Raw genomic sequence first — 15,343 nt, 5'->3', positions numbered from 1 at the left:
ATAGATCTATAATAATTCACGGATTCGAATCACGGTACAATACCGATAGATACGGATAAAATATGAGCGCGTCTGCACAGTATACAGGGTGTAATCGTTAAGTGTGCACAGGCGATTATTCCATAACTATTCCAGATCAAAAAACTTTAAAGTTTAAACTGATATCGAAAGCGCTTTACCTAATGAGTAAAATGACAATAATAACTTTTTTTAAATAAAACGGGAAATATCCAAAAAATTTACATCAAACACGCCGTGTAAGGTACCTACATTTTTTATCGCATATGCCATTGTAAAGGGCGTTCAAAATAGAAAAACTCGATTAAAACTTTTCGATTGACTCAAAATCTAATTATCATAAATAAATAAAAACACAACTTCTATAGTCCATAGTATTTATTAGCAATAATCTTTTATATTACAAATTATCACAGAGATATCCAAACCAGTTGGATTGATTTTTATATAAATAATAATTAAGTTATATCATTCTTAGAAGCATTGAAAATTCTTTGAACAATTATACAGTTAAATACATATTTATAAATATTGATTCCTAAGAACTATCGTCCGAATCACTGTTTAATCTTTGGACCTTTCTAAACTTCTTTCTAACAAGTGGACTTTCTCCATTCGTAACTGGAGAATTATTCTTTTTTGGCGCTTTTCTTTTCCTTCTTTTTTCTTCTAGAAGCATTTCCGCGACTTCTAATTCTGACATGTCATTAGCTTGCGTTAGACCGATGTGAGAGTCCACACAGAAACTATCCTGAAAACAGAATATTAAAAATCTTTAGTTGAATGATGATTTATTTACTACTAGCTGTGCTCTGCAGTTTCACTCGCATTGCTCGGCTCCCCTTGGGCTTAGCGTGATGATATATAGCATTCCTCGATAAATAGGCTATCTAACACCCAAAAATTTTTTTTAAATCGGAGCAGTAGTTCCTTTGATTAGCGCGCTCAAACAAACTCTTCAGCTTTAAAATATTAGTATTGATTAAGTAAAACACCGATTTTGTCTAAACGCCGATTGACGGAATCGCCAATTATCCGAATCGGTCATAAGTAATTCTTGTTTTGTTTTGTTAGCTGGAGCTCAATGAAGTTTAGATATAATATTGCAACTGTCATGTTTTTATGCTAGTGTGAGTAGCAGTGAAAAAGTGATTTGTGTAAACAAACCATTTCATATGAATCCTCTTCAACAAATTGCGAAAAAATCTCTTCATTGTTGAATTTCTTCGGCAATGCGGGTATCTTGAAGACACCTTTGATGGGACTTCTGTAACAACAACATATTTTAAAAGATATAAATTTGATGGATTTTATATTACTTGAACAATTTTTATCATTATTTCTTTATTCTTAAGAAATAACTGTCCATAGATGATAAAAGATTTCCTTACTATGGAATAGACTGCAGATAAATGGCTCAGCATTTCATTTATTAATGATTTATTACAATTATTTTGTGAAAACTTGTTTTTATACATTTTATATACAAGGTTTTAATATCCAAAAAATTAACGACCGTAACAATTTTCAGTAGATTATAGTGTCAAAGTTAGTGTTTAGATTTACTAACTTAGGCTACAATATTCAAGTCGCAAACATAAATTTAATGAACGTTCACAACACAAAATCCCAACTCACTTAACAGACTGCAAGTAATGCGGCAACATATCTACGCCATTGTCCACGTCTTCACAGAGGAAGTGTTTCAAGCTGCCCACACTACTGTCTGATGCTGAATCACTATCTCCATCTGATGACACTTCCGCCTCTAGATCTAGGAATTCGTTGGCTTTGGGTTTCTTCTGGAAGCAGAATTATCAATATCACTATTCACTACATAGTATAAAACAAAGTCGCTTTCTCTGTCCCTATATATGCTTAAATCTTTAAAACTACGCAACGGATTTTAATACGGTTTTTTTTTAATAGATAGAGTGATTCAAGAGGAAGGTTTAAGTATATAATTTATTATGTTTAAGAAAAAGCGGGCGAAGCCGCGGGCGGAAAGCTAGTATTGTATAGTAATGTTTGTAAAGTTATGGTTGGTGACTTAGTATCTGTGGAAGTTAATAGACTTGCTTCTTATTTTAATTTTCTCCTATTTCGCTATAAATCTTATGGCCGGTTCCACAATTTTATACACTTTTCTTTCTATATAACTTTTCTATCATTAATAACGCAAAATAGGTCATCCATGACATTATGATCAAGTGCTGTTTTAAATGCTCTATTACTATTTATTAAACAATCATATAATATTATGAAGAGTAAACAATTCGACAACGATTTGATTAGAATTTAGATGTCTAAATTATGGAGTACTAGCAGTCCGCCCCGGCTTCGCCCGTGGTACATATTTACGTTTTCTCTACGTAAAAACCATCTTCGTACTTCAAGGAATATAATAAAAAAAGAATTAACGAAATCGATTCAGCCGTTCTCAAGTTATGCGCTTACCAACACATTTTGGGATTCATTTTTATATTATAGAAGATTATCAAAATTATTTCATATTTTAATTCAAAGCTTATATAATTTAGTACTATGTATTTATACTTACTTTGCGTACTTTATAATTTGACGTTTGCCTACTGTTCTTATTGAGGGTACTTTTCTGACTTCTGAAGTCGTTACCAACAAAATCATCGTCGCTGTCTTCAAGGCTTCCATTATTACTATTCATAAAGTTAATTTTACGAGGTGTAAGTTTGCTATCTCTTCGAAATTGTTGCAGAATGTCCAGACTCTTAGTAACACTTTTTTTCTCGTCACTGTGTTTTTTATGAACATCTCTGTTTTTGGGATCTTTATTCTCTTTTTGAGACAAAAATGTCGGGGAGTGGATAGCAAAATTTATATTACTATCATTTTCAGTGTTTATATCGAATTTATTTGATGATAATGCTGCTAAAACTTTCTCTCGTAAGCTTAATGACTTGGTATTAGTTACATCTAATTTCTGCTTTTTATTAAAATACGGAGATGCTATAATTTCGTCATCTTCTTCTTCAAATTTTCTTTTAACAGTTTTCGGACTCATATTTTGATCATTATTAATTGGTGAAATATTAACTGATTTATTTAGATTAACTTCCAATTCATCTTTTTGAGTTTTACTATCATTATCTACTGTCGCTTTACTAATTATAGGACTAATACTATGTTTTAAATTAATTGAGTTATCTTTAATATTATTCATACTATACTCTTGAGTATCATCCTCGGAATCACTATCACTATCTAAAATAATAAGGCTTTCATGTTTTGTATTTTGTGTTTTATTATTACTACGTTTACTATTATTTGTAGTTTTATTTATATTTTGTTGTGTCATAAGAATTGGCGAAGAACTTCTTTCGTCGATTTCTTTATTAGATTCTGAAGGTAATTGGGATTTTTTAATTGTAGAATTATTATTATTAGTACTGCTATTTATCATTTCAACTAGTTGAGTTATTGTAAACATGCTTTTGTTATTGCTTGTATCTGCTGTTACATTTTGAATTAAATTGGATTTTGATGAACTTGCGTTTGGAGCACATAATTCAATATTATCCGACTCATCTTCAAGTACTAATTTCTTCTTTGCATTGCTAACAGGAGTAGAACAATTTAAGCGATTTTTCTTCGTGCTAAGTTGGAATTTTCTTACTTGACTACAAAGTATTGGAGATGTCGGTATTTCAGTCTTTAATCTACCAGACAATATGGACGGACTTTTAGGGTTATATTCATCAGATTCTTTGGTATTTATAGGTTTCGGTACATTTGTATCACTTGTAATAACCTCTTCGCTGTCTATTTTGAGTTCTTCATTATTGAGATCTTTTTTATCAATATCAATGTTTGCCATTGCGTCATCGTCAGAATCAGCAAATATGTCATCAATGCTATCTAAACCAAAGAAGCCTAGTGTATCCTTTGGGTCTTCGGCTTTTAAATCACTTTTAACTTCTATTTTTCCTTCATCGGGACTACTATTTTCGAATATATCTTCAATATCACCGATATCAAAGTTTTTATCGGCTTTATCATTATTAACAACTTCTTTCTCTTCAACTGGAGAATTCGACAAATTAAAATCAAACTCTAGTTCAAAATTTTTAGAATGGTCTCCTATAGAAATGTTTTTATCTCCAATGGAAAGATTATTAATACTTTCATTTTGTTCTTTACTGCTTTCGTTCATACATCCTTTCGCACATTTGAGTATCAAATCACTATTCATTTCATCAATAAGTGAAAGATCGGGTAAGTTCAACGTACTAAGTAATACAATAGGAGGTATACATTTCTCTTCTACCCTTTTCATCATTTTGCAGTCACATATGTTGGAACATATGAAACATTTCTTAACACTGTTTGTAATTTCTAAATTAAGATCGACTAGCAAATTGATTAAACTAGTGGGTGTTCTTCCATCATTTTGTACGCCCAGATCATTTAATAATTTCGTATAATTCTTAGTAGACTTTGTTGCTGTACTGAAAAGAGCTCGGATATCGCCATCTCTTTTGTTCGGAGATTTTATTAGAGGAGCTTTAACTTTCTTTTTAGTTTGTTTTTGTTTTACAGGGGAAGGTGCAATTTTGACTAGATTTTGTGTTGCGAAATCTTGCGTGTTGAATGCTGCAAAATTAGAAATAGATTAATGATTCAGTATATCTAATATTTAACTTATAAATTCAACGAATATGTTTGACATCATTTGAATGGAAAATTGCTCGGAAAATATGTTTTATCAGTAAAAAAGGAATACAAACTAGGATTTTGCGTAGAGGGTGGTGCATCAAATCTCTTAGCATCACTACATTGTAACAATGACGTCAATATATCTGTATCTACAGAGTGTGCAATGTTCACTGTCTGTTGCGATGTCCTCTGCCATTCGAGCCATGAAGATAACTTTAGATATTTGTTCTCTTGATTACTTATAGCTAGGATAGAGTCTGAAAGGTATAAAACAATTTAAATAAGATATTTCATTAATTATTATTGCTTGTAAGTTTGTGTTGAAATTCAATAGTTTAGTTGTAATCATTAAAAATGGAAATAAAAAATATTTTTACAATTTCATTTTTCATTTGTGCATTTACAAAATAATTGGCTAAGACTATCAATAAAATAAATTCTATGATTTAGAATATTACCATATATTACGAATTTTTGTTACCTTTATTTTTACACCAGAGTTCCATCGCTGGCTGAAATCTCTCAACTATTGAAAAACCTTCAGGAAATTCTGTATTAAACTCTTGTTCTGTAATTAATTCACAAGACTCAGCCAACCTTATATGAGAACTACTCGAGTTGCTTGTCGATGCTCTGCCATATAGCATACTTTTTATATCTTTTTGTCCCTATAGAAGTATAGAAAATAAACATTATGGTAAATTTTAACTGGTTAACATATTTACTACTAAAATTTTACTGATATTAGACATAATATAATGCCGTTAAATGCTATAATTTTTATGGCAATCGCAGAATTTGAGCGATATTTGTTACAAGAATGATTGGCCGGTTAATTTTAATATTGTAAATTATGTACGCAATTTTAACCGCGACTTCTTACGACATTTAGTACCAAACATCCAAACAAAATGTAACATTCATTCAATTAATAGGTTTGGGTATTATAATTATAAGCCGAAGATCCAAAGAATACAGTATATCGAATACAAACCTTCTTAGCACCATCTGTATTTTTATCCTTCTCTACTTGTTTCTTAGCAACCGTGATGTGCATTTTATGACACTCTGGCATGAAGTCGTGTGGAATCATGCGCGGGTTTGCTTTGTACAAGTTACTCTCTACTTCTTTAGAATGTAGTATTTTATCGTTTAGCCCGTCCCTTTGCCGCATGCAGTCTATTAGAGTCTGTGCAAAATGGTAAGGTTTATAAAAAACGGTCCTTCGAGTTTTCTAATGTCAAAAGTTACGTTTATTATGTACTGACAATTAAAAACTTATGTTTGCATAAGTGTGTTCATAAATTTTATTTTATACATATAAAAAAGTCTCCGATAAAACAATAGCTTAATAAAAAACTGTAATTGTAAAGATACACACAGATAAACAGCAATGTGTATTTTTATTTTTTAGGTTTTTCTGTTTATTTACACAATATTTAAGTAGTGTTTTTGTTGATATGTCTTGTAGGTCTGTTATAATCAAAACAGTTACCTGATGTTCTCTTCCTTCAGTAACTAATATATGCACTTGGCCACCTCGCTCTCGACCGGTACGTCCACATCTTAAAAGGTAAAAATATTTTCTTACTTTTCCACGTTTGACATTTGATTTCGTATACATATTTTTAAGTTGTCAGTTGTGACAGACAGACGGAAAGATTATTTGTTTTTTGTCTGTTCGTATTAAACTCCAAGTGTATTTTACCGATTCTACTGAATTTGTTCATTAATAGAAAACTAATTATTATGAACTGACATATTCAATACTTTAATTCCTTTTTAGGACGAGCGGCTAGTTGTTAAGTAGGCAATAATTGAGCTTAATAAAATAAAAAAAAAGATTTACAAAATTAATTTAATTACTTAATACTAAAATAAAATTAAATAAACATTAATAAAATTAATATATTGTTATTTTTATTAATTAATTTACGTAACCAATAAACCCACCGTTGTACCAGGCGCACAGGAGATCGAGTAGATATATCGAAGCACAGTATCAGATCGATGCTACCCACATCGAGCCCTTCCTCCGCGACGCAAGTGCACACCAGTGTGTTACAGTCGCCCGCGCGGAACGCACGCATCACGCGGAGCTGCTGCTTTTGGGAGGTTATTGCTTTGCCGTCTTTGCCTGGTTTAAGGAACGAAAAAATAAATAATAATAAATGCTCAGCTCAGTCGTTTTAATACCTACAAAATTTATGGACTTGAATATACATTATTGGACATTTTATAAAACGATATGCAATTTTGCAAAGAAAACAACAAAAGCCTCACTCCTAAAGCCAGATATGACAGAGAGACAGACAGAGGCATTTACATAAACAATTTCAGAAACCATAACTATTAGACATAACTACAGATTAACGGCGCATGCAAGACATATTTTTTGTAATCCTTTAGACTACTTTACTTTACTTTCAACTATTTGTTTGTACGTGTATGAGAAGGTACGTACCAGATGCTCCCTGTCCCACGAACATTTGCGGCACGATGAGCGGCCGACACTGAAGAAGCAGGCAATGAACCAGATTCACACTCTCGCGGTACTCGCAGAATACTAAAAAATATGTTAAAATAGCAAATAATTTAGTCTATGAGCTTAGAAAAAGGTCTACACTAACTTTAACACATATGATATTGCTTAATATAAATTGAGGGTACATTGAAATGTTCTAAGATAAATAAAATACTTTGTTATTGTTATTTATTAAATTTGAATTACAAATAAAAACTGCAAGTATAATTTTATGACCAAGTTTTATTGTTATTCCATACCTATAGCACGCGTGTCCTGACCCTTATCCTTTGCCTTTTGAAAATGATCCAGCATTATTTCCTTTAGTTTGTAAAACTTGGGATGGCCAAAGCATAAGTTTTTTGGCATCTAAACATTAAAAAAAGCATTATCAATGACTAAACTTTTATTTGAATTCCATCAGTATTGGTTTTGAACATAAAAAATCGATATACTTTATTATATCACTTCACTATCACTACATAGTACATATAAAACAAGTCCCTATATCCCTTTTTATGCTTAAATCTTTAAAACTACGAAACGGATTTTGATGCGGTTTTTTTTTTAAAAGATAGAGTGATTCAAGAGGAAGGTCTTAGTAAATAATTTATTAGGTTTTAGACAAAGCGGGCGAAGCCACGGGCGGTAAGCTAGTTATACATAAAGTACCTATGCTTTTTAATAATTTAATATTAAATCTCTATCTCATCTATAAGCTATAACTGAATATATTTATAATCTATGATAATACCAACCTCAGGCACAGTCCCATCAGGTAAAATGCTTCTATCCAAAGACAAGGGATTAATCCCTAGATCATCCCTCAATCTCTCCAATAGTGCTGTTAGAGAATCATCAGACTGAATCCAAGATTTTTCAGGATGCTCATCAAAAAAGTTTAGAAAAACTCTTGATCCATGTTTTATTAGTAACTCTAGGCCATGGTACAGAGCAATTAGGAGCGTAAAATCTTTCATTATGATGTTGTGTTGTGGATGCCTAAAAATGAAAAGATTTTATGTTAAACTTTACTAAATATATGATACTTTAACCTTTACTAACTTTACAATATACGGGGTATATATGTATATGCCACTGTCAGCTAAAATTAAGAAACATACCTGGCTCCCCTCTCCTTAGTTTGAAATTCTTTATAGAGCATAACAATACGCCCTTTAGATAAGTTTCCTAAATTTTGTGGCAATATGTTAAACAGCTTCAGTCTCCTTGCATAACCATCTAAAATCTGAATTTCAATTAAACATTTCAACTTTATAAAAATTAAATTAACAATTTCAGCATGTTACATTGAAATAATAAGAAAGATGAAAGATAGTTATTTCAAGGCTGTATCGAATGTTATTGGAACGAAGTTCCTCATCGCGCGTTGCGAAAGGGGAAGTTGTAACGACACTTTTGACGTGACAACGTCTTATAATTCGATAGAGCCGGCTGCACGCACGAAAAAACATGACTCATGCGGCGTTACCTCGCTATGAGGCGTTCCATGTAAGGCTTGAAGTGCAAGCGAGAGCGCGGAACGAGCGACAAAGAAGCACAATCGGACGTTGTCACGTTTAACTATCGTCAGTAAACCGACTTTACAGACAACCAATTTTTTTGCTATAGTTGTGAGCCGTGCGGCGTGCGCGTGTTTCTCTGTTTCTCTCTATCGGAGTCCCTTGACACTTCTCAACTTTTATTATTTGGGCTCTAATTTCCTTGCATAATGAAACAGATGACACCTTTATACATTTATTGAAAAAATTTAGGAACTTACTTCAACATAGCGTTGTCGTAATTGTGTCAGTTCAGGACCCAGCTGAATTATAACAGTATTAATTTTTCTTGAGTGACTGTATGGTGCTACATCAATACAGTTTTCGGTTCTCAGTTCCAAATGTGCAATGTTTAAACTCTTCACTACCTAAGAAAAACGAAAATACTTATAACCAAAAAAAAAATTTGGCTAGAAAATATCAACAATTATATGAAAAAAAAAATATATTTAATGCACAGAAACATCTTTGTGCCTTAACTCAAATCAACCTAGCCTCATACAAGATATTTTACAGAAACCAGTATAAGAAAAAACACACTAACAAACTCCATGATTCATGAATCATGAGTATGTCTCTGTCTATATTCACCATAAATACCAATTTTAATAATAAGACACTTACATTAATAACATCTTCCACTTTACTCCCAGGGGTAGCGGACAAAGCAAGTATCCTATATGTCTTATGCCCCATATCACTTAAAGTCGAAACTATCTGACAATATGCATAATTGCCTCTTGCTCTATGTGCCTCGTCAATAACCAAACAACGAATTTTGTCACTGGGGCAAATGCCAGATTTTATATCATTGTATATTACTTGTGGAGTTGCGAAGAATACTCTCTTGGATTTCCAATGCTGCTTTCTAGTATTTACATGCATGTGCCCTGAAATATTTTAAATTTATAAGTAGTAAGTACATTAGTAACAGGTATGGAAACTATACTTAAAGGATGAGTACATCAGAATCCTGAATTGACAATGAAAAAAATTATTTTTAAGTTAATAAATTTGAATAAATTAATGGGTTCATTGAACTTTTTCTTATGCCACATTAACAACAACTTTAACTTATTTAATTTCATTGATAAATAACTCATATTTGTAAATACCTGTCATTTCTATGGTATCTTTAGGAGGTAGTGCTACAATATTGTAACAAGCCTCTATCTGTTGAGCAACAAGTGGTCTTGTGGGTGCTGTAAAGATAATTTTGCCGAGTGGATACCATCTATAGAAGTTGTACATAATAACTGCTGCTATGAAAGTCTTCCCGAGACCTGTCGGGAGGCTTACCTGAAATAATTATTTAATAAGTATTCTTACAATAATTAATAATGTATGTTTTTCTGTTGTAAATGTATTAATATTACTAATTAACAATGTGAAACTTTAATAAAAGCACTTTAAATTTGTCATTAGATGCTGAACATTGACAATTCAATAAATTTTAACATACCAGAGTATTTTTTACAATAGAAGCTCTTATGATGTTGAACTGATAATCCCTCACAGGGTAGTTGGTAGGATAAATCCATGTTTTGCCTGTTAACCTGTCGTAGCCACTTATTTCTTCGTCACAACATAGAGCACTGAAAAAAAGCTTTAATTCAATAATTATTCAGTCAATGCATGTAAAATGCATATTGCCTTCATAATAAATATATTTTATACTGAATATATTATCATATTGATCGAAATGTGTTTATTTTGAATATGTTCAGTTATCACATTACCTTACGTTAAGTGCACTATTATTCGCATTTTTTTCAGTGAACGTTGTGTCTTTAAATGCTGAATTATCAAAGTTAGCGAGTATAGCAGAATCATCAAATATTTCATCGTCATCGAAATCATTTTCGATATTTTTGTTCATGATTTATTGAAATTTCATGTCGCGGTTGATTTTTATATTACAACATAATTTAACAGTATTTAAATATTATTTAGCTAACAACACTATGAATTGTTCACATTTAAGCACTGGAATGTACATATTGATTATTGTAATTTATGAAAATAAATAAATAAACTTTTTAAAAGCAACAATTCTTCCCTCGAACTTTTCTATTGTCATTGTGACACTCAGTATTTTGACAGTTTTGGGTAACTAACATGTCACATGAACGGAAAAGATATGGAAAAGATAACAAAAATCACACCAGTGCAAACTTAGCACCCCATCTATGGAATTTTGGGTCGAAAATGACCTTGATCGTTAGGTCCCCGTTAGGTCCTTTAAGGTCCACCAATTTTTTCGTTAGGTCCCCTTTAGTTTTTTTTTAAATAATTTTTTAAATTTTAGGTATAAAAAAATTACACTTTAGCACCCCATCCATAGAATTTTGGGTCAAAAATGACCTTAATCTATAGGTCTTCGTTAGGTCCTATAAGGTCCCACAATTTTTTCGTTAGGTCCCCTTTAGTTTTTTTTTAAATATTTTTTTTTTAATTTTGGGTATAAAAAAATTACACTTTAGCACCTCATCCATATCAAAATTGGCGAATTTTATCAAAATCGTATTCTTTACCGTTAGGTCCGTATAGGTCCATCATTGAAATTGTTAAATTATTTATTTTATTAAAATCTATATATTTATAAGAAAGTCGTGTTAGTTACTCCACTTATAACTCAAGAACGGCTGAACCGATTTAGCTGAAAATTGGCAGGGAGGTAGTTTAGAGCCAGGAGAAGGATATAGGATACTAAATATGTACCACGGGCGAAGCCGGGGCACTAGTTATAAAATAATTGAAACCTGCGCATGCGCCTTAGAGCATTAAGACATGCGCACATCATACATAAACAGCGCGAAATTTAAATTGGTATCGTTTCATTTATTAAATCAATAAATAAATCTATACTAGTCACGTCTGGTTCGAAAGATGAGACTGGCTTTTTATTTCGAAAATTTATTTGGCAACACTTAACAGTTAACTGTCATTAAAACCTGAGTTGTTGATGTGTCAAAGCTTGTCAAAGTGATTTTATTTTCTGCGATTTTAGCTTAGGATTTTAGTGATTTCTAATAATTGAAAACTGAGTTGAAAACATGACGAAAACTTTAAACTATGATTAATAAATTTAAAAAGAAACAATTTGAAAGAGATGTAGTTTTCAAGGAAAAACACACAGTGTGACTTGATATTTTGATACTTTTCATCTTGATTGCATTGCACATTATATGATTTGTTTAATATTATTATTATTATTTTGCATGGATGATACCAGTAATCCAGTTATAAACTATTAAAGCAACAATATAAAATTGAACGATCTGTCCGTTCAAAATGTTTAAAGACACAAAATCAGTATCTCAACGAGATTTCTTCTATGACCGAACCATGTTATTCATGTTGAAGAGCAGTACAAAAAAAACAAGATGGAATAACTGCAGAAATGGAAGAGTTAATGATGTCAGAGATAATGATAGTGATTCTTATTCTTTATTCGCGGCTGAACGCGGCTTTTAGATTTAATATGATTATATTGATTAAACAAAATTTAATTGTATTTTATTATGTTTTTTATTACTTTCACTAGCTGTTCTTTTTTTTATCTGTATCAGATAACTGTACCAGATTACATATATATAATATTATATAGATGAAGAGTTTGTAGAGGTTGTTAATCTCTCAAAAAAACAAAGCTCGTAATAATAAATTAAAGTATCAAAACTTTATTTCCAACTATAACCTAAGTTACCATTAGGTTACCTTAATATGATGATTTTTTGAATTTGCCGCCTTTTCCAGTCTTATCTTTCGTTAGCCGGACTATCACCACAGTATCACCATATTTCCTACAGTATGGCGACGAATGTACTTGTGCAGAGAAACGGAGGGGAACTGGCGGGGGGTCGGGCGACGCGGGCCGCTTAATGCAATCACGCTGAGTTTGCATTAACTATCGCGAAAGGACGACGCAGTCGTATTTTTTGTGTAATAATTTTATTATACATAGGTACTTACATATTCTATTATGGCGCGCAAAAACTGTTCCGTTTACGGATGTAAATCTACATTGAAATCCCAGAAGGAAACAATATTTCAGAAAGATTGTATTAATAATTGTATCTGTTGAATTAAAATCAAAGCTATGTATATGTTGTCCTCATTATTTTCTAATCAGATTGTACATCCCAATGCGAATGCATTACTTCTTAAATGGTATAATATACAATTAAGAACATCCAAAAATAAAGTGTCCACGTAAATAATATTTAGCAGTGCAATATCTGTAATTATATATTTATGAACAAATGATTACATCAGATTTAATAATCGCAATTATTTTGAATGTACATATGAATAAATGATTTCATCATAATATTAATAATCACAATTGTTTTATTTCCCATTTGTTGCAACCCTAGCGTATTTTCGTGTGGCAGCGTAAGTACCTACGCTGGCGGCGGCATCGCGCGACATCAAAGGCGTTTCCTTACTGTAGGAAATAATATTGTAATACTGTGCTATCACTATCATTATTATATTATACATAGTATAAAACAAAGTCGCTTTCTCTGTCCCTATGTCCCTTTGTACGCTTAAATCTTTGAAACTACGCAACGGATTTTGATGCAGTTTCTTTTAATAGATAGAGTGATTCAAGAGGAAGGTTTATATGTATAATAACATCCATTAAATAGTGGAGAAGTACTGCTATTTTTGAGGTTTCTAATGTGATGTCGTAAAAAATTACCAGCCTTACTTATAAAAACTGACTGATCTGTTGCATAAACACCTCTCAGTTAAATAACTCTCAACTCCTTAAACAATGATTAAAATAATCTTAGGTACTTATAAACCTATCTCAGCAGTCTCTCAACTTAAGTTATAAACAGACGTTCGAATTTGGTACGGACCGCACCGTGACCTTGGTGCGCTCCGGACCATATTCGATCATGTGTACAGTGGTCCGCCGGACATAATTATTATTATTGACGGTACGGTTGGTTCGATGGTTTTTTCATCCGAACTTGGTGCGGACCGTACCAAATTCGCGCGTGTGGACGGGCGATCGCACCGGACAGCGCATTAGTCATAGACTATATACTTATTACAGCTTTAGTCATAGTTCTACCGCCAAACAAAACGGACGTCGGTCGATCGTTATCAATGGCGATGGCGTCGGATGACGTGGCTAATACTGAAAAAAGATTAATAATATAAATTTTAGAACTCTACAAAGATTTATGATATGACTGCATATGTCTGAATGAATCCCTGTCTTTTAAATATAATTTTGCCCATTCTTTTCTCTTCGTTTTCTTCTTTTCAATGGTTGTAACTTGTACTTGTACTTGTACCAAAAGAAGCCTTGAACTGAGGTCTACATGTGAAAAAAATACAACATTCTAACCACGAATTTATTACGAGAAATAGATTTTCAAGGAATTCGGTTTGACTTTTAATGAGATTACTATGATCAATGCTCGAAATATTCACAAAAAAAGGAGATTAATTTGTATTAATTTGATATTATTGAATTGTCTTATAAATCTAAGATATTTTTTTTGTTCAGTTAATTTATTACATATAAAGATTATGTACCTACATATAATAATATATTGAAATATCGACTATAACTAACGACTAAAACATAAACAAAAACTTGGTAATAGATAGATGATATATATAGTTTTGTTTACTAGGGACAACCCTGACATTCTTTGAAAATCTATATCTCGTAATTACTTCGTGGCTAGAATGTGGTATTTTTGTCTCATGTAGAACTCAGTTCAAGGTTTCTTTTGGTACTAAACAGAGCTTCTACTAACGCCTGCATATAATATAAAAAAATAAAAACGAAAATCAGCAAAAATTACAATACTTTCGCCTCTATCGACAATATCGAAAATTTCAAAAAGGGATAATTTGCGCCTTTAATCACTTCATATATTAGCAACGTAATAAATTATCTAGTCACTAGTGTATCTATTTTTTTATACGAATTTATTTAGCTTAGTCGGCCGCGAAAATTCCAATATTTTAAATGTTTTTTTAAAAATCGTAAATTTAATCATAATTTTTAAACAAAGAATATTTTCTTTGTGCGGCAATGCCTGGACGGATAGCCGAAACCGATTGAATATTTAAACTGTAAAGGCGAAGCTGCAAATTAATTAAATGTAATTTTAAATTATCGTGCAGAGATTTTTATACATTCGCTTTAGAAAATGAAGAGCTATTAAAAGCTGTTTCTTCCAACAGCAAATATAAATGCCAAAAATAAATTTTCTCTATTTAACATTGCTGTTTTAATTATCTCCCGTAAAAAATAACTAAAACTCGTATTTTTGATGCTGTTAACCCTTAAATCAAATACTGGCAACCCTAGGTGCGGTGCGGTCGTGTGGCGAGTCGATCGCACCGCACGAGTACGGTGGTCCGGTCGCACCAGTTCGAACGTCTGTTTATAATTTAAGTTACGTCAATATATGTATTTTTTTCTAGTAACATTATCGAAATAAAACCCGCTATTCACGTAAAACTTGACTAAAAATGTACTTTTTGACAAATATGAATGGTAGACTTTATT

The 15,343-nt window shown here is 31.8% G+C and overlaps 1 protein-coding gene across 1 annotated transcript; it reads right to left on the bottom strand.

Moving 5' to 3' along the window:
* Positions 1 to 216: 216 nt before the first annotated feature.
* Fancm (FA complementation group M) lies at positions 217 to 10,876 on the bottom strand. The gene is made up of 18 exons (XM_090106392.1): positions 10,536 to 10,876; positions 10,259 to 10,391; positions 9,912 to 10,095; positions 9,421 to 9,686; positions 9,018 to 9,164; positions 8,359 to 8,483; positions 7,993 to 8,236; positions 7,495 to 7,603; positions 7,175 to 7,276; positions 6,664 to 6,847; positions 6,206 to 6,275; positions 5,705 to 5,899; positions 5,192 to 5,378; positions 4,782 to 4,967; positions 2,579 to 4,647; positions 1,657 to 1,820; positions 1,186 to 1,285; positions 217 to 769 (listed from the first exon to the last, which is right to left on the bottom strand). The coding sequence occupies exons 1-18, from the start codon at positions 10,673 to 10,675 to the stop codon at positions 557 to 559; spliced, it is 4,818 nt and encodes a 1,605-aa protein (XP_089962518.1). The 5' UTR covers positions 10,676 to 10,876; the 3' UTR covers positions 217 to 556.
* Between the last annotated feature and the right edge of the window lie 4,467 nt (positions 10,877 to 15,343).

This window comes from Colias eurytheme, chromosome 10 (assembly GCF_061535395.1).
Source record: "Colias eurytheme isolate Ceu_HAF_F1 chromosome 10, ilColEury1 Martin Lab GWU primary, whole genome shotgun sequence".
Taxonomy (NCBI): Eukaryota; Metazoa; Arthropoda; class Insecta; order Lepidoptera; family Pieridae; genus Colias; species Colias eurytheme.
The sequence above is the reverse complement of the archived record's forward strand: the minus strand, read 5'-3'. Positions and strand labels throughout refer to the sequence as shown.

Coding starts and splice junctions, on each gene's coding strand:
- Fancm (XM_090106392.1), bottom strand. CDS start 10,675: ATGAACAAAAATATCGAAAATGATTTCGATGACGATGAAATATTTGAT. Junction 8,484..9,017: donor TACGACAACGCTATGTTGAA/GTAAGTTCCTAA, acceptor ATTGAAATTCAG/ATTTTAGATGGTTATGCAAG. Junction 7,604..7,992: donor CTGATGGGACTGTGCCTGAG/GTTGGTATTATC, acceptor TTTAATGTTTAG/ATGCCAAAAAACTTATGCTT.